This window comes from Octodon degus, unplaced genomic scaffold (genome assembly GCF_000260255.1).
Source record: "Octodon degus isolate 3935 unplaced genomic scaffold, OctDeg1.0 scaffold00107, whole genome shotgun sequence".
NCBI classification, from domain to species: Eukaryota; Metazoa; Chordata; class Mammalia; order Rodentia; family Octodontidae; genus Octodon; species Octodon degus.
The window spans coordinates 4,210,456-4,231,415 of record NW_004524683.1 but is presented as its reverse complement, the minus strand read 5'-3'; the positions used below and the strand labels follow the sequence as shown (position 1 = coordinate 4,231,415).

The 20,960-nt window shown below is 36.4% G+C and overlaps 1 protein-coding gene across 1 annotated transcript in view; it reads right to left on the bottom strand.

Annotated features, from left to right (window-relative positions):
- Positions 1–20,960, bottom strand: part of Agbl4 (ATP/GTP binding protein like 4) — a 1,571,060-nt gene that overhangs the window by 1,232,887 nt on the left and 317,213 nt on the right. The window contains exon 3 of the mRNA XM_012516469.1: positions 6,362–6,486. Coding sequence (XP_012371923.1) covers positions 6,362–6,486 — 125 coding nt within the window. The remainder of the gene's footprint in view (positions 1–6,361; positions 6,487–20,960) is intronic.

Below are 20,960 nucleotides of genomic sequence, written 5' to 3'. Positions count from 1 at the left end.
ACAATTTATTTCAAAGTTATACAAAAACCTCAAAAATAAATGTCAAAAATTTCATAGAAATTCTAAGTATTAAGAGTATGATTTTGAGCATGGGCATGGTGGTGCATGCCTGTAATCTCAGCCCTTGGGAGGATATAAACAGGCAGATCACTACGCATCCGATCTAGTAGTGAAACCCTGAACACCATGTAGACCCTTCCCTTAAAATACCAAAAAAAAAAAAAAAAAAGAGTATGATTTTGAAAATGCTGTTGCTTTTGTTTTTGTTTCCTACTCTCAGTATTAAACATATATTTCCCAAATTTTATATAATGAAAATTTCTAACAGTGACTAACTGAGTACAAATCTTAGATATAATACTTATTAATTATGTGACCTTCAGCAAGCTATCCATTCCTTCTATTCCTCAATATCTTCATCTGTAATATAGGCTAGGTGGTACTAATAGTACTTATCACAAAGGATTGAGGATTAAGTTAACTAATTAATGTAAATTATTTAGAGTAATTGCTATAACATAAAACTTCAGTAAATGTTGACTATTACTGTAATAAATTATACAACACAGAAAATGAGAATCTCTGTTCTATTTTCTTTTTTAATGTATTTGGTACAATACATTTTTAATGTATTTTTTAATGTATTTGGTACTTATCACAAAGGATTAAGGATTAAGTTAACTAATTAATGTAAATTATTTAGAGTAACTGCTATAACATAAAACTTCAGTAAATGTTGACTATTACTGTAATAAATTATACAACACAAAAAATGAGAATCTCTGTTCTATTTTCTTTTTTTTAATGTATTTGGTACAGGGTCTACAGGGTCTCACTACATAGATTGGAATCATAGTGATCCTCCTGTTTTCAGCTTCCCAAGTGCTGGGATTACAGGTGTGCACCACTACACCTAGTCTTCTGCTCTATTTTCTAGGAGTATTACAATCATAGCAATACTAATAGCAAACATTTACTAAATATTTGTATTTAGCAAGCACTAGCTTTAATATTTTATATGCATTACCATATGTGAATCTTAATGTCTTAGTAAGTACAACTATCAGCTTTCACCCTTATTAAATACAAGTAGCCTTATTGAAAACATATAGAAATTGCTAGTATAAAGAGATCAGTAACTTTCCCAAGATCACAGAATTTGTTAGTGGTTAATCAAAACCGGTAGACACAGCTGTGTCTAATAAAAAAAAAAAAGAAGCCACTGTATTTTTCTCTTTCTTTCCTTTCTTTCTTTCTTTCTTTCTTTCTTTCTTTCTTTCTTTCTTTCTTTCTTTTTTTATTTTAGGGAAGGGTCTACAGGGTGTTCAGGGTCTCAGTGCTAGATCAGACTCAGTGATCCGCCTGTTTACAGCCTCCCAAGAGCTGGGATTACAGGAGCAGGCCACCACGCCCAGTCTCAATTGCCCTCTCAGCACACCCGGAAGGTGGGGCCCAGCACAGCAGGCAGGGGAATTGAGCCCATGGCCCCTGTGCCTGCTTGCAGGCACTTTAATCCACTGAGCTATTTGGCTGGCCCTTGTATTTTTATTACACTGGTGATAAGAGCAGATTTTGAAAGGAGGAGGAGCAGCAAAAAGAAGGGGATAAGGAGCAAAGCCAAAGTAGAGACAGTAGTAGTTTTCTAAAAGTACAATTTTGCAGTTAAAATTAAACACATATAACAGCGTGTGCTCGTGTGTGTGTGTGTGTGTGTGTGTGTGTGTGTGTGTGTGTGTGTTTAAACTACATTACTGCTTATAGTAATTCAGGACATACTTTTAAAAAGAGACAAGATCTCACTACATTGCTCAGGCAGGAACTGATCTCGCAGGCTAAAGATGTTTCTGCCTCTGCCTTTCAAATACTTGGAACTAGCAATGTACGCCACCACACTGGCTAAGAAATACTTCATCATTCTCATTTTCATAACTCAGAGGATGGTCTGTTGCCATACCTAGGTAAAACAGGATTGATATACTCAGAAAAGGCCAAAATATTAAATGAATCTATTTTATTGTTTCATGTCATTGCTAAAAATAAATTAGTCTTTTTTATGTATAGAAACCTGATATACAACATCGTAATTTATTTGTGGGAAATTTTAAAGACAATGAGAGGGAAGAAAACATTTTACCTTGGAATACATAAACATCTAAATTCATAAAATGATTCAAGCAAGGGGTAAATTTTGGGCAACTCTTTAGAAACATGCATAAAGGGTCTTTATCATATATATATATATATATATATATATATATATATATATATATATATCTTTTGTTCATCAGCTCCCCTCATATGATTTGTCAAAGGAAGCAAAATGAAACAGGGTAACACTTCCTAAAGGTGTTCATTACAATGTTATCACAACAATATACAATAGGAAATCAACTTTATGCTAAGAATAAGTAAGTGATCTAATAAATTCCTGTTGGACAATCATGTCAATAAGTTTTCAGTGAGATAAAATTGCTTGTGATGATTTTTAGGTTGTCTTATTTACTTTATCATTTCTGAGACAAAATATCCAATCACCACAAAGTACACAAAGAAAAGTTTATTTTAGCTGACAAGCCTGTATGGGTTTCATTCTATAGTCAGGTGGCTCCAAGGTAGGGTGGCATGGGCATGGCACAGAGGCACAACAGAGGAAAAACAGTTCATGGTAAATTAAGCAGAAGGTAGTGCTACTTCCTTCTGCTTTTGCATTTGATTCTAGCCAGGCTACAAACCTATTGATTGGTACCACTCACACCCAGGTTTAGCCTTTCCTCTTCAATAGACCCATCATCTTCACCCAAATTATTCTAAACCAGTCAGTGGGCTGATCCAGTATCACTCACCCATGATCCTATCATTTCTAAAATACTTAGCTATGAGTGCAAGAGGCTTTAGGGGGAGCATCAAGATAAAGCCATGACATGTTCTTTAGAAGCAAGTTACATATACCCAATTATGCCTCAGAAATAAAACAGAAAAAATATAACCCTAGAAATAAATAGACCAAAATTAATAGCCTTTATTTCCTGCTTATAAGACGTAAATATATGTGTGCATTTTGTTGTCTGCTTCTAATAATTACCTATATTTTCCAAATTTACTACATCGAGCACTGTCTACTTTCATAAGCAAAAAGGAGAAAGATAGATTCTAAGAAATATAAAGAATATAAAGGAAAAAGCAGTTTAAATAGTCTATGCATACCAACTTACTCTTATTGGCTAAAATTTTGTCATAAGTATTTAAATAGAAATATTTACTTTCATGCCACACCAATATTCTGGTTGCATCAACAATAAATTTCCACATAGGAATTTTTAATATCAGCTTTTCAGAGAGAAAATTACTTCTTTGTAAATGTATCAGAATGTTTAGTTTTCATCAACACAAATATACTTTTTAACAACTTTTTAAAGGGTTAATGTATCAGTCTTGGGATACAGTACTAGATACTCTAAGCTTTGATCACTTCCTAGAAGTATGAAGGAAAATAATGCCAAAGCTAAAACCTGTGCTTCAATTTTTAACATTCATTTAACGGACTCAGTATTCAATAACTAATATTTTTTGTCTGCTAGTATTAAGCCGTAATTTTTTTTACTAGATTACATTTATGCAGATCCTATTTTAACGGAAATTGAGAAGAAAGAAGATAATAGGAAGAGACATTATTTAGACAGACCTCACAAGTCAAACTAATAGTAAAACCATTCTCTTCCATGTACACAACCATGAAAACAAATATCCTGTGAGCCAGAGACACATACTGTATCTTTCCAGCAGATCTTTATACCTTTTTGAGACAGATTTCCATGACTATATAACATGATTACAGTTGATGAGGCAGTGACCCATAGAAAAAGGCTGATAAAACATCAAGCTCCAGGACACCAGATAAACATATTTGTGATTTCCAATTGTAACAAGGGTAAGATAGCACTGGATATGTAGACAGACATCAGAGACACAAAAGAAAAACACATTAGTTCTAAAATTTAAAAAAAAAATCCAAAAACATGTCCAACTCTCTTATTAGAATAACTCCTTTTACAGCTTGCTACTTCATTTAACTGACAGATAAGATTTCCAAAGACATTGTTTAGGATTAACATAAAACGTGCATATTGTAGCCCTGTGGCTGTGACATTATAAACAATAAAAGATCACCTATGTAAGCAAACCAGAAGAGCAATTAAGAAAGTTTGGAAAACATGAGAAAATTATGAAAAGACTATATGTCATATAGTATAACTGAAGGAACTCATTTCCTCAACTCTCCAAGCAACTCATCTTTATTGCATTCCTTACAAGTATAAGCTATATAAAGGAGCTGGGGAGCTAGCTCAGTAGAATAAGCATTTGTCTACCAAGCACAAGGGTCTGAGTTCAATTCATGGTTCAGCCAAAATAATACAATTAAATAAATAAATAAGCTATAAAAAGACAACCTTTATAGAGTCTATAGAAAGTGAAAAGTGAGACCAAAAATTAATACTTAATATAACCTTAAGTAATCTCAGAACTAGGTCTAAGTTTCTATTTGAAAAGGACATAATAAGGATATATGATTCTGTTATTTGAAGAGTAACCAGCCCCTTTTCTAGGCATTTGTGTGTTCCTGGATGCAACAGTCAAGCTAAAGAATATATATACACAATGCAAATAGAAGAAAATTAATCTTTTTTATGAATTTAGAGATCCTGCCAAATTAAACTGCTTTCAAAAAAAGTTTCTGTTCTGTCACATTATTTAATTGTACTTCATAATTATTACTATTTTAAAAGTATGTGTATGTGACAACTATAAAGTTACTGATATGACACAGAAATACTGACAGAAAAATGAAAAAGCATACGTTTACCTCATGATAGAACAAGATCATTATAGGGCCCACATTTACATGTAGTCCAATACAGGTGGCTAAGGGCTCCTACTGTATTACACTCTCTAGATTCAGTAACATAGATATCAAAAAATATATTTTGAGGATGACTTATTTGTTTTGTGGGATGAGAAGTGTGATCCTAGGTACAGGCAAATCCATACAAGTAAACTTTGGCTTCTAATAAGGTCAGGAGAGAGAGAGAATATTTTTATGTTTGAGAAAAACTGACAAAGGTACATTTGTCATGAAAGGTAAGTAAAACCAAGAAACAAAAGTAGGAGCTAAAGTTATCTCTTTATGTAGATTTTAACTTTTTTTTCTCTCCCAGTACTAAAATTGTGATGCAAGTCTTACTTAGTGAACAATTCCAAGAGATCTCTCCTGTATTGGATTATTACAGTTAGCCTCCAAGCTCCAGTCTTGATTATCACACACCTCCAATCTTGTGTCAGTTGAATTGTAGAGAATTAAGGCAATTGGTAATAGGTGATGTGGCTGTATCCTAACCCCTTTTCCTAAATCCAGCATGAGAAGAAAAGCACTTTGTGGAGAAATACTCAAGAGTCTCCAATTTCCGGACACTGAACTGCCTAAAACAAGATTTAAATTACAGCTGAGGGAAACAGAAGCAAGTAACCAGGTAAAAGAAATGTCAGCTGATGATAGACTCAAAGGGAAAATAAACTTCTCACTCTTTCTCATATTTCTGAAAGAAGACAAATGTTGGGTTTGACAAGACTATGCTTCATCTATTTAAAATCATAAAATTAGAGTGTATGTGAAGTTTGCACATAGTCTTCCATGATCAATTGTCTCAATATACAGAGTGATAAGTGACTTCCTAGGATTACTCTTTCATCACTGTTTATTTATCAGTAATTTTTCACACAAAACAAGATTTGAAAATGATTATAAAATTTAACTGAAAATGGACCTGAAAAATCAGCATTAGAAACATATGTATTCACAATTTTAGCAATACTAGTACATAGAAACGCAATCATAAAAAGTTATCTAGAGACAATACAGAGAAATGTAAAATAGACTGAGTTTCCCAGCAGCAAAAACAAGAGAAAATATGAGGAATTCTGTAAAATAAAGTTGTCCTTAAAAATGTAAACAATACAGAAGAAAAGCTTCTACAATTGAGGCCTCTGAGAACTATCTCTCATAGAGAAGAAGAGATATAAAGACCTGTACTTATATAAACATAATACAAGTCACTTCCAATGTCTTTAGTCCTTCAAGGAAGCCTAGCATATCACGCCAATGATTAAATCAATAAGGAATACATTGTACTTAAGACAAAATGTCAGCATGTCTTACCTATTTCTCTGTATCTCTTGAAACAAAACTCTATCATTGCTATAGCTTTGTAAGGATATATTCTAATATACTCATCATTTTGATAATTATTAAAGAAAATAATGATGCTTTTCTTATCAAAACTACAAGATGCTATCTGTTATTTCTTACCTGTGATTCTTTTACATTTTCAACTGTAAAGTTGAACCAAACTCGGAAGCGTGGATTACAGGTATCCGGCCTAATGTACAGATCGTACTCAAACTCAGAGACCTGGTGCACTCGGCCAAGGTTACCTGACAATAAAAATTAAAAGAATTTCACTGTAGTAGAATTTCAAGCAGTTTAATTGTATATATCTTTAAATATTGTGAACTGTGTTTTTTGCATGAGTCATCAGGCAAAATTCATAGGTTCAGCACTCAGCCTGTAACTCTAAGTCAACCCAGAGCAGGAAGTGTTTCAGCTAGTCTAGGTTGTGGTGAGGGAGCTTTGCCTGGCCCTTATAATCTACTTACCTGGTTATTTGATTTTGTTTTCCTCAGATAAAATTTAAATTCTGTGTTAGGAATTGTCAGTGTTTGGAATTTGGGATACATAAGAGGAGAGAATACAATGGTGGTTATCAGAGGTGGAGGATTGGGTGAGAAAATGGGGAGATTTAGGACAAAGAGCACAACATGGCAGATATGTGGTACAAATAGATTTATATATTTAAAATGTAGCATAAGGATTATAGTTAATTGTATTGTGTATATACTAGAAATTTGATAGGAGTAGATTTTAGATCAATGATGGTGAACTTTTTAAAGACGAAGGGTCAAACTATATCCCAAGGTTTTGGTTTAGAAAAGCAACTCACACATTAACATTTTTTGCCTTAAAAGAAAAACAATAGCATGTGTGGCACAGGTATTCCCACTACTGTTTTAGGTACTCTTTCCACACATGCACACATAAAAAGAGATAAACAGATGTTACAATATGCTAATATACTTGAAATTGACCAGCATTTAAGTGAATATTAGAAACATAGCCAAACACCATGCTATGTACCCTAAATATATATGATAAAATATTTCAAGTAAAAGACAAAAACTTTATTTGAGGGGGTGTGCCAGGAATTGAACTCAGGACCTCACACTAGCCAGGCAGGCACTGAGTCACTAAGCTAAATCCGTGGCCCCACAAATTTTACTCTGGGTGTAAACACTAAATTTCTTGTAAACAAAACTTCACCTTTGGGCTGGAGAGATGGCTCAGTGGTCTAAAGCACCTACTTAGAACAAGTTTAGAAAGCATCAGGGACCGCGGTTCAATCCCCCAGCACCACATGCCAGCCAGCCCTGCCCCCTGGTGGGCTGAGCTGGCCTCTCTCTCTCTCTCTCTCTCTCTCTCTCTCTCATAAATAAATAAATAAAATTTAAAAAAAACTTCACCTTTGAGTTATCATAAAGAAAATAAAGGATGCAAATTTTAACAGAAAGGATCAAGGAATAAAAAAATTAATGCAGTTACACTTATATAACATAAGATAGACTTTAAGAAACATTACCACAAAGGAAATTTCATATCTCAAAAAAAGAGCAATTATACCAAGAACCTTTTAAGATAAAAGTCCCAAAATATATATTAATATATCCATAAAGTAGATACTCAAAATACAAAAGATATAACCTAGACTCTTAGTGAGAAAAGTGCCAATAAATAAGAAAATCTCCCCATTATTCAGAAATTACTGAGACAAATTAATGGCCTAATTTTAAAATATATACAATAAACAGCATAAAATTAAAATTTACTTATAAAATACAACATTTGTGGAGCTAAATTCATTTTATTTATTTTTATGAGAATATATTTATTGGGAGAAAGGAAGTTCCTGTCCAATAGAGGGACAGGCAGCATCCTAGAGCAGGGGGTCCCCAGAAAGCTATCTCTTCCAGGGACTTTTACAGAGTAAAACCATGCAGTGAGGTGGATCTAAAGTGGTGGAGAACACTGGAACTCACTTAGGTGGGCATGAGGTGGGACAAAACTATGGTCAACAATGAGGTTACAAACACCATTGCTCAGGTAAAATTGATTAAATCTAGTACCAAATGAGGAAGCAAGTCACGTAACAAGTGGGCATGAATACAGGACTAGGTATCTTCCTGTTGGGGGTTGGGTGAACGATACATTAGGACTCTTCCAAGGTGATTGATACCTATTTAGAATGTCAATCCCTGGTGTCCATAGGGAAGTATGTAGCTGTATGTTTCTTCTTTTGTCTTGAGGTCTGGCCCATATGGAGTGTCTGTCTCTTCCAAGTTGCAAAGTCACCTTGTCTTCCATATTGTCTCCTTGAGAACCTGACCCTGTCTGACTGCATATAATATTTCTATCTAATTCAGCTGTCTACAACATGCCCCCCTTTGAAGAAGTAACTGGAACTGCCATGAGGGAACCATGGGTGATGACCACTCTGACTTCTTCAGGCTGAAATGGGTTGCAGTTGTAAACTGGCAGTCAGAAATACTCTCCAGAGGTTCTATCTAAAGGCCCTCAATAGACATCCTCAATAGACAACAGGAATTTTCATATTGGGTAGGCATGACAGCTTTAAATCTGGAGGAGACAAACCAAAGAAACTATGAAACATGCATGGGCTAAATAATAACATCAGCAGGTTAATTATGAATAGAGTCAAAATTATTTTCACCAAGTAAACAGCAATGATTTGACATCTTATATTCTGAAGAGCTACTGAGACATTAGCAGAAGGATTTGAGATGTAATAACCTTTTAATGTTTGTAATTATAAGAAGACTATTCAGAAATTTTTGTATGTCCATTAGCAGAGATCTCTTTTTTTTCTTTTTTTTATTGAGAAGCAAATAGCAATGAGACAGTTTCAAAACTGATTAATATGGGGCTGGGGAGATGGCTCAGTAGAATAAGTGCTTGCCTGGCAAGCACAATAGCCTGAGTTCAATCCCTGGTTCCGGAAAAAAAAAACTGATTAATAGGACAGTTTCAATAATTAATGCATTGTATATTGTTATCTTCTTAGTAGTTATCCATAGTACAAGATGCAGATAGGATATCCTGTCCAAACACTATTACTACAAATCTTTCTTCTCATTGAATTAAGTGAAAGTAGCTGTATATCTGTCCTAACTATTCTGCTTATACAGATACAAAATAGACCTTCCTTTGTATCCCCTTTTTTTCTTTAGTCTTGTCAGATGTGGGTATTCCATTGGCATCTAAATACTATAGGTGTGTGAATTCAGCAAAACAATCCAACGCAGTCCAGCAGTCCACAATAGTAGTGGGTTATCCACAGAAGTTGTTGACTTGAGCCTTTCACAGCTCAGCATACTAATATGGCTTTACTTTATATACATTGTTTTTATACTTTTCTGCTGGATGGTTAAGACCAAGATAAAGCAAGATATGTATAACAAGACATGTAACTTTTGTATTTGATAAGGTCAGTCAAGTACCCTCAGGATTTATTCTGTAACCCTGTACCACAGTTTGTAGATCCTTTGTCAGTGTCAGCCATGTGGACGAGTCACGGCCATTGCTTGACCAAATTGTTCTCTGTGAAAGCCTGAGAGAATTTTCTCTCTCTAGGTGACTCTTCTTAGGCACACTCTATGTCACTGATCATGTTGCTCTGTGGCCCCATAATCTCCTTGGTCAGAAAATTTTGCACACAACTGAGATACATGATGTTATAGTATAGGTTCTCCTATGTCCTGAGTCTTCATTGACCTTGAAAGGCTAGGGTCAAAACATTGGCTGTCCTTGCAGCCCTTCTATTTCTCTAATTTTTGGCCTGCAAACGTAGGTTGTTAACCTTCCAGAAGAGAAGCTTATTATTACCATACAACATATAGCAGAGATCTCTTAAAAGTGAGATTTAATCCCTTCATATTCTGTAGCCATTGGATATTATCTCAAACTGGCCTTTTATGTCTCACCAAATCTATTATTACTTGGGACACATGAATTTCCAGAAATAGGGAAAACACTGCGTGCTCTCCAGTTTGCAAGTGGGGTCACTGGCTGGGTAACTGCTGACATCTGCATGGGTATCTACTACAAGTTTAACATGCTTTCTCCTTATATAGACAGTTAACATGGGTTCCCTCAGGCTGAAAGTGGAAGACCCAGGACCACCTCAATCTGAAACTTCCTCTGACTCCATCATGAATACTTTCTTTTTTCCCTCTCTAGCAGCTTTGGGCATTTGTGCTTGAAATGTCCCTTCTCTCTGTCTGGATCCAGAGAAGCAAAACTTTTTACCTATTTCCCAACTGGCCTTCATTCCTGTAAGCTGCTAGTATCACTATTCTCATTTTCTGTCCATAATTCCATTCGGTATCCCTTCTACTATGAAACACCTCAACTGAGACCAATTCATTCCTGCAAACCCTTTGAACTTCTGCAGCTTTTGTCAGATACCTGCAGCAAGATAATAACTGTTTGATTTTAAGACCTCCTGCAGGCATCCCTGCGCAAGTAATGTGAGGGCAACTTCCTTTATAGTAGATTTCCTGACATAAGATTAGATTGATAGAGGAAGCATCTTTGAGGGCAATCAGCCCTGTCCAAGGAACACAAAGATAGCTTCCCTTGTAATGAGGCAGGAAACTCTGAGAAGACTCAGTTCACCTGGGCTGTATGCCATGGACAGTTGTGTCTCTGTAGACAAAATCTGGTGGGTCCCAGTAAAAAGAATCTAAAAGCAATCAAGCATATTCGCTAAATGTTTTACTTGTATGATTACCTGGGTTTGGGTGTCTTCTAAGAATGAACAAATTTTCTAAATAATCAAAGCATGAACATTTAAGCTACCAGGTAAATTTATTTATTTTTTCTTTTTGGTGGAACCAGGGATTGAATTCAGGCCCTTGTGCTTGCCAGGGAAGCACTTATTCCACTGAGCCTTCTCCCTGGCCCTAATAGGTAAATTTATAAACTTTTTTGAGGCATACCAATTGTATTTCTCTAGCTCTTAGACCCCTTTATTTATGGAGTCTGACAGTTTGCTATAGGTCCCTCTAGCTTTAGTGGAAAGAGGTCACACCTGTATTTACTAGCAACATGAAATATCTGAGTTACATCAGAAATCAACCAGATGAACTTACACACACCTCATGAAATATATAGCACTCAGATTAAACCAATGTCTCATTCAGTGTTTCAGATATGACCCTGGGTGTCATCAAGAGACATGCGGAAGGCTTTTTCTCTTAACACTGTGGCTCTGAGTTTTATGTCACAAATACAAGACCTGGATCTATCTATAGTCCCAAAGCTATTGGACACTGTGTAGTCAGTGTCTTTACAATTTTTTTTTGCAATTACAAGATTTTATCTGTCTTTGGGGATCTGTTTTAACCCATGAAATACCTTTTAAGTCCTTGTACATGAACAAGAATATATATTACATTTGTAAAAAATCAGTCCCAGCATCATTTTGATTAGTAAGCAACCTTAATATATATTACAGTATCTCAGTTAGACTAAAGCAAGATGTCTTCTGAAGTTTGTTTCTATAGAGGTACAATGACTGGAAGAAAGGTCAGGGTTGAAGAAAGACAATGAGACCTGTGCCAATATCCAACAATAGGCTGGGTTTTCTTAAGTCATGATTACTCAGGGCTTCTAGAGGAGATGACAGGCACAGATAACAGTCTGACCAGAGGGAGGAAGGCCCTGTGCCCTTCAGTCCTACTGTACCACCTGGGAAGCTGAGTCTGAGCTTTGCGGGATGTGCCTCAAGAGTGCAGTCTCACTTCTAGTAGCTGCTTTGGCAGTCAGGGTGTGGCTTGTAAGATCTTTTAAAGCAGTCCCTCTTATGCTGGCTTCTGATAGCTGTAACGGATGAACCTCATCGTCATCAAGCTCTTCCTGAAGCCCAGAGAATCAGACTTAGGGTCTGTTTTGAGGCCACAAGAAAGGCAGCCATTTTTTATCTCTTTGCTTTTTTTCCCCTGGTTTTCCCCAAGTTCCAATTATAGGACACTAAGTAAGCAGTTTTCACTACAGTATCAAGTTATCTAAACAAAAATCTATCTTTTGTAGCTCTTTTCTAATATCTGGAGCTGAATGAGTAGTAAACTTAACTGTAAGAGTCCTCTGCCCCTCTACTGAATTAACATCTCAGGAAGTATGCTTTACCAGTTCCTCTATTAAACATTCTAAGAAATCAGAGGGGTGTTCATCTTTCTCCTGGTAAATAGCCAAAATTTAAAACAACTAGAAGCCTTGGTTTTAGTTCTTTTGAAGACCTTCAAGAATACACATTAGAAAATGTCTTTTCCACTCACCAACCTGTCTGCTATTAGGCCACCAGGGGTCTGATTAGTTGAGGTCCCGTGAGAACAGGTAGTTCCACTGGTTGTCTATGTCTTGGCTCTTTAAAATTGGCAATATCATGTTTATCTCAAAATGTAATAGTATCTTGTAATGCTGCCTTTCATTAGAAGCCAAAGCTTGGTTTAAGATTAAAATGCATATAAGACTGAGTAATTCCTCTAAAGATATCAATGTATTAACAGGGTCATCTAAAGATCTAAGGTTTGACTTTATCTGTTTTAGGTCACAGAGAAAAAGGCACATGAACTCTGGAAGTTCCAAATTTTCTATTTATTACTTTAAAGGATATTGTCCTTGAGGAGCTTGTCTAAATTCAGCTAAGGATTGGTATAGTCTTGTAAAAGCCTGGATTATTGCTGTTAAAGCCCACCCCTTAAAAAGGTAAATAAGGGAAACCTTACTTTCAGTGATGGTGGGTGGGGCTGTGATTAACACTGTCTGGTCCTTAGGCTCCAAAAGTGAGTAGGTTCTGGGATAATAAATGCCTTAGGCACCTGAACTGCCTGGTTCTCCTGTAGCTCACATTTATATTTCAAAACTAGATAAAAATGACTTTCTTAATGCAAACAAAATCTGAACATAAGACATTTTTAACCATTTTGCTCTTTACAGTATTGTTCTAGTTGTAAAACACTGTGATAATTAATACTTTCCTCTAAATTCCATTTTGGTCTAGGGGGTACATATATATGCAGAAAAAAAACATTAAATGGCTCTTTAGTGTGTATGGATCAAATGTCTTCTAGTGCATAATGATGCACTCTAACGGAGTAAGAAACTTTGACTGTGAAATTCCCATAATCTGGAATAAAGAGAGAGAGAGTTCTGGACATCTCCACCTTACCTCTAATTGATTCTCCCTCAAGACATTCCGTGAGTAGACTACTCCAGAGCAGGTGGATGCTCTTGGAGAGGGGAGACAAGATCTGACCAGCCTATCCATTCTGGAACTGGTGCGAGATTTTTGTCTCCCAAGAATCTCATCAACTGTGCAAATCGTGCACTTACATTTGTTGAATATTTGTAAATATATCACAATTGGTCTGGTGACAGTAATGTCTACAGAAGAAAGCATAACAACTGCATAAAGACATGAGTTGGAAGCAGAGCACTTTTCCTGCTGTACTGTAAAAGAGATCACCTTGGGAGATAGACAAAAGAGACAAGTGACTGGAGGAACTTTGCCTTGGGCCCAAGGGCCAAGAAATCTCCAAGACACTTGTGTTCTTCCATCTAGTCACCAGGGCAGCCTTTCCTAGAAGGACTATGCTATATTAAGTCTTTGGAGCTCACAGGTAAGATTTACATTTACCATCTAGCAATCACATTTTACATATTGGTAAAAACATCTTAATGCTGACAAAAATCTCTTTCTCTTAGTTAACATGTAAAGCACACATGTAAATCATTCCCCTGATAGCTGCTTTAGAATGTAAACTATTGCTAGCTGCCTCAGCATAATTTCTGAAAGAGTGACTCATTAAGTTGTTCTACTGAGAAACTCTGGTGGAATTCCTAGTTTACTAGCATAAAGAGAGAGGAAAAAGTACAATAGGTAAGTGGAGATCTTTCAGTGGTTAAAGCCAGTTTCCACCAAGCACCTTTAGGTATCCACCAGACAGTATCCCTGGCCATGACCCCTCAGGTGCTGTCAATTTCTATTGGCCCACCTAACCAGACATCAGTCTTCAGAAAGAAATACAGCTATCTCTGGCCAACATTCCATCAGCCTTTGGTTTCAATGGGGATTCACCAAAGAATGGCTGGGGAAACCTGTCCTCTGCTTCAAAGAGTGGCAGCTGCTCTAGAAGCATCTACTAGCTGGCAGAATAACCACTGTTTGTGGTCACTATTTTTACAAGGAATAGTTAACAGCATGGACAAGATTACCTAGCTCTTTACAGTAAAGATTTTAAAGTCTGTAACTTAGCTCTTATGCACCTAAATAATTAGATCTAGACCTAGGAGAAAAGGTTGGAAATCCTCCCTCACACTAAATGTATTTTGGTCCCATAAGTGTGCTGTTTTCAGAGATAGCTCCTGCTGGTGTCAACCAGAAGTCGATTCTCTCCACTATGTCTCAGGTTTAGCCTCCCAAAAGAGACCTGACCAGAACACTAAGCCAGGACATGGCTTTTATATGTGTCCTCCTGGACAGACATAGTTTCCTCTTTGTCTCTTCTCACTCAGAGATGGGGTATGTGTCCTTTTTTAAAAAAATGAATTCCTTTTCTTTGGCATTAACAAATTCTCATTTTCTAAGGGCTTCACAGTCTATAGAGTTGGAACAGTCTATGGAGTTTTTCTAATTTTACATGCCTCTAAAAAGGAAAGTGCAAAGAGGTGGGAAAATGAAGATTAAGGTCAAAGAAAGGAAACTGAAACAGAGCAAGCCTGACATTTCCTCTAGCATGTAAAGGGGGATCAGAACCAGTCCATCCCAGTGAAACCTGTCCTCCAAGTCTTTAAGAATGTTTGCCAGCCTAATGTCATTTAGTTGGCAGAAAGAGTCCCGTGTTTCATATACAGACATGTAGATTTTGTAAGTCTGAGCTAAGTTTAAAAAGTTCCATTTTACAGAATTTTACATAAAGTCCACTAGGAGGCTTACTAATGGTACTCTCTCTACTGTTATATTCTAAAGTCAAGCAAGAAATATTTAGCAACCAATTCAAATGCAACATATACAAGTATAAAACAGTCATAAAATGTCCCATTAGAGAAATACCATAACCTTGTTACATTTCCATATTTTAACTTTGATTTACCAACAACATCTTGACCAGCATTTTAACAAAACCATATGAGACAAAACATAAGCAATTATAATCACTTTTGACAGAACTATATGAAACAAAACTATATAATGCAAAGCATGAACAATTACGAGTGATGAGCAAAGAGACATATCAAAAATTGAAGTATAAACATTTGTTACTTAATCAAGTCCCAATCTAGAATCTATGAAAGAAGAGCAAATTCATACCTCTGTCCAATGATCTTGGTGGGAACCTCCAAATGATAGAGGGAAAAATGATCTCTGTGGATGACCTCCAAATAATATAGGGAACAAATGATCTCAGGGGGATGACCTCCAAATGATATAGGGGAAAAATGAAACTCCCGACCTGAAAAGTACGTGGGATGAGTTTGTGTTCTCTAAAACCGAAGAATGAATTTTAGGAACAACAGAAGTTATGTGCAGAATATACTTATTGTGGGAAAGAAAGCTCCTGTCTGAGAGCAGGACAGGAGGGGGACCCCAAGTGGGTGGTCTCCCCTAAATTCATTTTAAAAGAACATTGTGCATGCCTCAAAACTGATGCTATACTGGTCTACAGAGCAAGTTTATACAAATTTCAAAGAACTTGTATCATATTGTATATGTTCTCCTATCATAATATTATTTAATTATATTCAACAATATGAAGGAATAAAATGTGAATGAAATACAGTTAAATTCATTTAAGATGAATATTCATAGTTATAGAAGTTGATGCATATAAATAGATACATACACACATGTAGATAGATATATGATTGATTTTCACTGACTTATACATAAGATTTAAAATCAGTAACTTAAGACTTAAAAGAAACTAAAAAAAGTGAAGGTTTTTTGTTTGTTTGTTTTTTGTTTTGTTTGTTTGTTTGTTTGCAGACTCAGGGATTGAACTCAGGCTCTTGCACTTGCCAGGGAAGCACTTATTCTACTGAGACATCTCCCCAGCCCCAAGTTGCTTTAAAAAAAAATGCTGAAGCAAGAAAATAGAATAGGACAGAAAACATATTTTAATGTACTCCCTAGATTTAAAATAACAAAGTTGTTTCCTACTAATCAGTTTTTAAACAGTCTCAATGCTGTTCGTTTCTCAATAAAATTAATAAAAATAAAAAATAAAATAATATATTGGTTGTGTTTCTATTAAATATTTTTAGTATTAACCAGTTCTAGCAAAGATCACACCCTGAAAAATCGAAAAAAATCACATAGATATTAAGAATGAACAACAGTGATATCAATGAGATGTTTGAATAAGAGGTCCTGCTCTCATGTCACCAGGAACACTGATTTATCAACCATCAATGGACAGAGATCCTTTACAAGAGCTCCAGCATCCAAATATTAGGTTACAAAATACTGGCAGAACATAATAGGTTATAAAAAGGGTAAGAATATTAGTTTCACTATACCCCTATTACCCTCATTACCCTCCTTCCTAACAGCACTGTGCCAGGCAGAGAAAATACTCTCAGATAGTGATTTTTATGAGGGAAATGGCGAAATGAGCTCCTGACTTCCTGAATCTGCCAGGTCTCTAACTGAGCAATCCATTTTAGTCACACCTTACACACTGAGATAATCAGCACAGTTAGATAACCTGAAAAAAAGCTAAGAACAAAGTGTTGGGGACTCTCCACAGAAGGATGAACTTCACCAACCAACCTACAACCTTGGAAGCACTGGCCTTCCAGCCCACAGATTCCCCCATCAGCCCACTGATGGACGTGGAATCTTAGCAAAGGATGACTACTGAAAGGCCTGCTCTGACACCGTCAGTCTGAAATGTCTGAGAAAAATGACAGCTTCTTCAAATGCAGACTCATCAACATAAGCTCTTAACAGCACAAAAACACCAGGGAAACATGGCCCACCAATGGATAAAAATAAATAAGTAAAATTTATATAAAACTGTAGATGGTGATTTGTGAACTACCTAATAAAGAATTCAAAGTAATTAAAAAAGTCCAGTGAGTAACATAAAAACACAAATTGACAATTACACAATATCAAGAAAATAATACATGAACAAAATTAGAAATTCAACAGGAATTTTAAAAACTATTATAAAACAAACCAACATAAATTCTGGAGATGAAGAACACAGTGACTCAGCTGATAAGTACTAATACAGGCATTAAAAAAAAAAGTCTCAAGTAAAAGAAAGAACCATCAAACATCATTTGAAATCATTATTATTGAAGACCAAAAACAGAAGCAAACCTACAAGACTTGTGAAACATCAAGCAAACCAATATATGCAAAATATGACATGGTACTGGGCCTGATTATTTCTGAAATGCCTCACCTCTTCAGGTTGCTTATATGCTAACTACTCACCATGACAGAGACATCTAACACTGATTGGGTTGCAGCAGTCACAAAGTCATTATATTTTAGGAGCAGTCCTGCTACTCTACTCTAGCAATTATATATTAAATCTTTCTATGGACTCACAAGTTCATTTCTATGGCCTGGGTTGGGGCCAAAATCGGCACATTAGTCAAAGCACATGCTTTTGTATTTCCAGAAGGTAATAGTCTTAACATGGGGGAGTAAACAGATATTCCATTACCATTTGGTTTTGTTCACCAGCAAAATAGGGCTACTGATGGCTCTATGGTTAAATTATAAAGTTCTAAACCATTTTCTTTTATGATTTCTCCAATCTCACCATATCCATTGGTGTCCTGTAAATGCCCTATAGTTACTATCATTCTAGAAGCAAGAAAGCTCATAGTGCCTCATTTTGCTTTTCTTCTCCATACTGTCTTTACTGTCTTAATTCTGAGTCAAATTCTCCCATGTTGGGGAGGAGGGGAAAAGAAGACTAGCACCAAATATGAAATGCAGGCACTATTTTTAGGTGCAAGAAAACTTGCTTTACTGTAAAAATCTTACACAAAAATGCATCAGTGGGCCAGTCAAATAGCTGAGCAGATTAAAGTGCTTGCATGCAGGCACAGGGGCCAGGGTTTCAATCCCCTGGCCTGCTCTGCCGACCCCACCCCTGGGGCGCGATGAGATGGCAATTGAGACTGGGCGTGGTAGCACATGCCTGTAATCCCAGCTCTTGGGAGGCTGTAAACAGGAGGATCACTATGAGTCCAATCCAGTAGTGAAACCCTGAATATCCTGTAGACCTTTCCCTAAAAAAAATACAAAAAAAAAATTTTTTTTTAAAGTTTGGGCCGGGGAAGTAGCACAGTAGAATAAGTGCTTCCCCAGCAACTGCAAGGGCCTGAGTTCATCCCGGTTCCACAAAAAAAAAAAAAAAAAAAAAAAAAAAAAAAAGAAGCCTCAATAACTGTCCAGAGTTCCTGAAAATGTCAAGAGTTGCTGTAAAATAGTGCGTAGTCAGTATCCACATCTAACAGAGAGATAATCCACTCCTTTTGGGAGAATCAAGAAATGGTAAATTCCATGTCAGATTCCTGGTTTCCCACTATAGCTGTCACTCTTGGATAACGTTAGCCCCAACCCTAATTATGGAGTAAGAGCAATCCATTCCAACTAGGCAAAAATGCCAGAGTATGGACACTGTTTATCTTTCACTGTACAGTAAGCAGAGAGAAAAGCTTAAACTATTTCTTTCCATAAGGTTAGCAAGATTACCTGAAGCATCATGCCATTCTTGTGTTCTATTTATCATGCACTCCTTTATTTACCTTCTTTCCATTCTTTTTAATCCCCTTTTCTTGCTACACTGTGACAAGGTGCACTACATTCTGACCACCATCAGTCTACCTCAGGCTGGCAATAACCACACATACACATCATCAACATCCTGCTTGACATCTGAGGAGAGAGAGAAGTTCATCTCATTCTTTTTTTTAATGTATTTAGTACAGGGTCTATAGGTTCTCACTAAACAGATTGGACTCATAGTGATCCTTCTGTTTTCAGCCTCATAAGTGCTGGGATTACAGGCAAGTCCCACCATACCCACTCTCAGCATGCCCGGGGGAGGAGCCAGCACAACACACCAAGGACTGAACCCTGGTCACTATGCCTGCCTAAGCAGATGCTTTAGTCCGCCGAACTATCTGGCCATCCCCATATCATTCTTGAGAAGCACTTTATAACCATTTTTCACACCAATTCTAAGCACAGTTTTACTGGTATTTTGAATACCTGTCTTGTCACATACCCCTGTAGCCCTCACTAGTGAACACCCTTATTCCCAACTCTAATCATGAAGTGGGGGCAATCCATTCCATGAAGAGTACCCAGAGGTTTTTCCTCTGCTTTTGCATTAGGTTATATGCCCTGGTTAGTCTTCCTCATCTGTCCATGCTTCACTTGTGCCCTTGATGATCTAATCTATAAGGAAATAATTTCCTGTATCTAGCACTCACTATTTAGCCACTCACTGCCTGTCTGGATGAGAGGCAATATTAATTATTTTCTTTTTTGCCATAATTTTATTGATAAACAAATAGCAATGAGACAGTTTCAAATCATATCAGTAGGACAGTTTCAATAATTAACACACTGCATACATTCTTCTTAGTGATTAATTGCTGTACAAGATACGGACTTGATATCTTATTTACAAACACCATTACAACAAATCATTCTATTCATTAAGGGAATGTAACTATATATCTATCTTAACCACTATGAATACACAGATACAAAATGGACATTCATCTGTATAACCTTTTTTTGTTAAGTTCCATTATTTGAATATTATAGGTGTGTACACTCAGCAAAATAGTCTAAAAGAGTCCAGTGACCCATAATAGTATTGGGTCTTCCGCTTAACTAGCAATGTCAGAAATTGTTGAACTAAGTCCCCCAGAGCTAAACATAACAGCATGGCTTTACTTCTCATATTTCGTTTTTATACTTTTCTTCTGGGTGGTTAAAACCAAGGTAAAACAGGACCTATGCAAAAAGAGTATAACTTTTGGGTCTGATAAGGTCAGTGAAATCCCCTCAGGATTTATCTGAGATCCTGTACCTCAGATTGTAGAACCTTTGTCAGTGTCAGCCATGTGGATGAGTCACGGTCATTGCTTGGCCAATGTACTCTCTGTGAAAGCCTAAGAGAATGTTTTCTCTCCATGTGCCTCTCCTTAGGCACACTCTACACCATCAATCACTTTCCTCTTTGGCCCCATAATCTTCTTGATCAGAAACTTTGGGACACTACTGAGTTACATGATGTTACAGTACAAGTTCTCATATGTCCTGAGTCTTAATTAACCTTAGAAGGCTAGGGCCAAAATATTGGCTTTCCTTGTAGCCCTCCTTTTTCTCTAATTTTGGTCTGCAAACTTAGGTTGTTAACCATCCAGAAGACAAGTTTGTTGCTATTATCAAACACCGTAGGCTGTTAGGCTTAACCTCACTATCTGTCTGCATATCAAACATCTTCAACATAATATGGAACAAGTATTTATCATCAAGTATTGATATGTTGAAGTTTAAGTCCCTATAGAATATGATAAAAAAATTTAAAAATTAGAATATACTTTAAAAATAGGCATAAAGAATTATGTACTTCTCATGTTTGCACATAAGTCCAAACATCTCACCATATACAACCTTGAAGCAGGACAGTCCCACAATATTCCTTTTCCTCTCTGTTGCTTTGCTTCACCA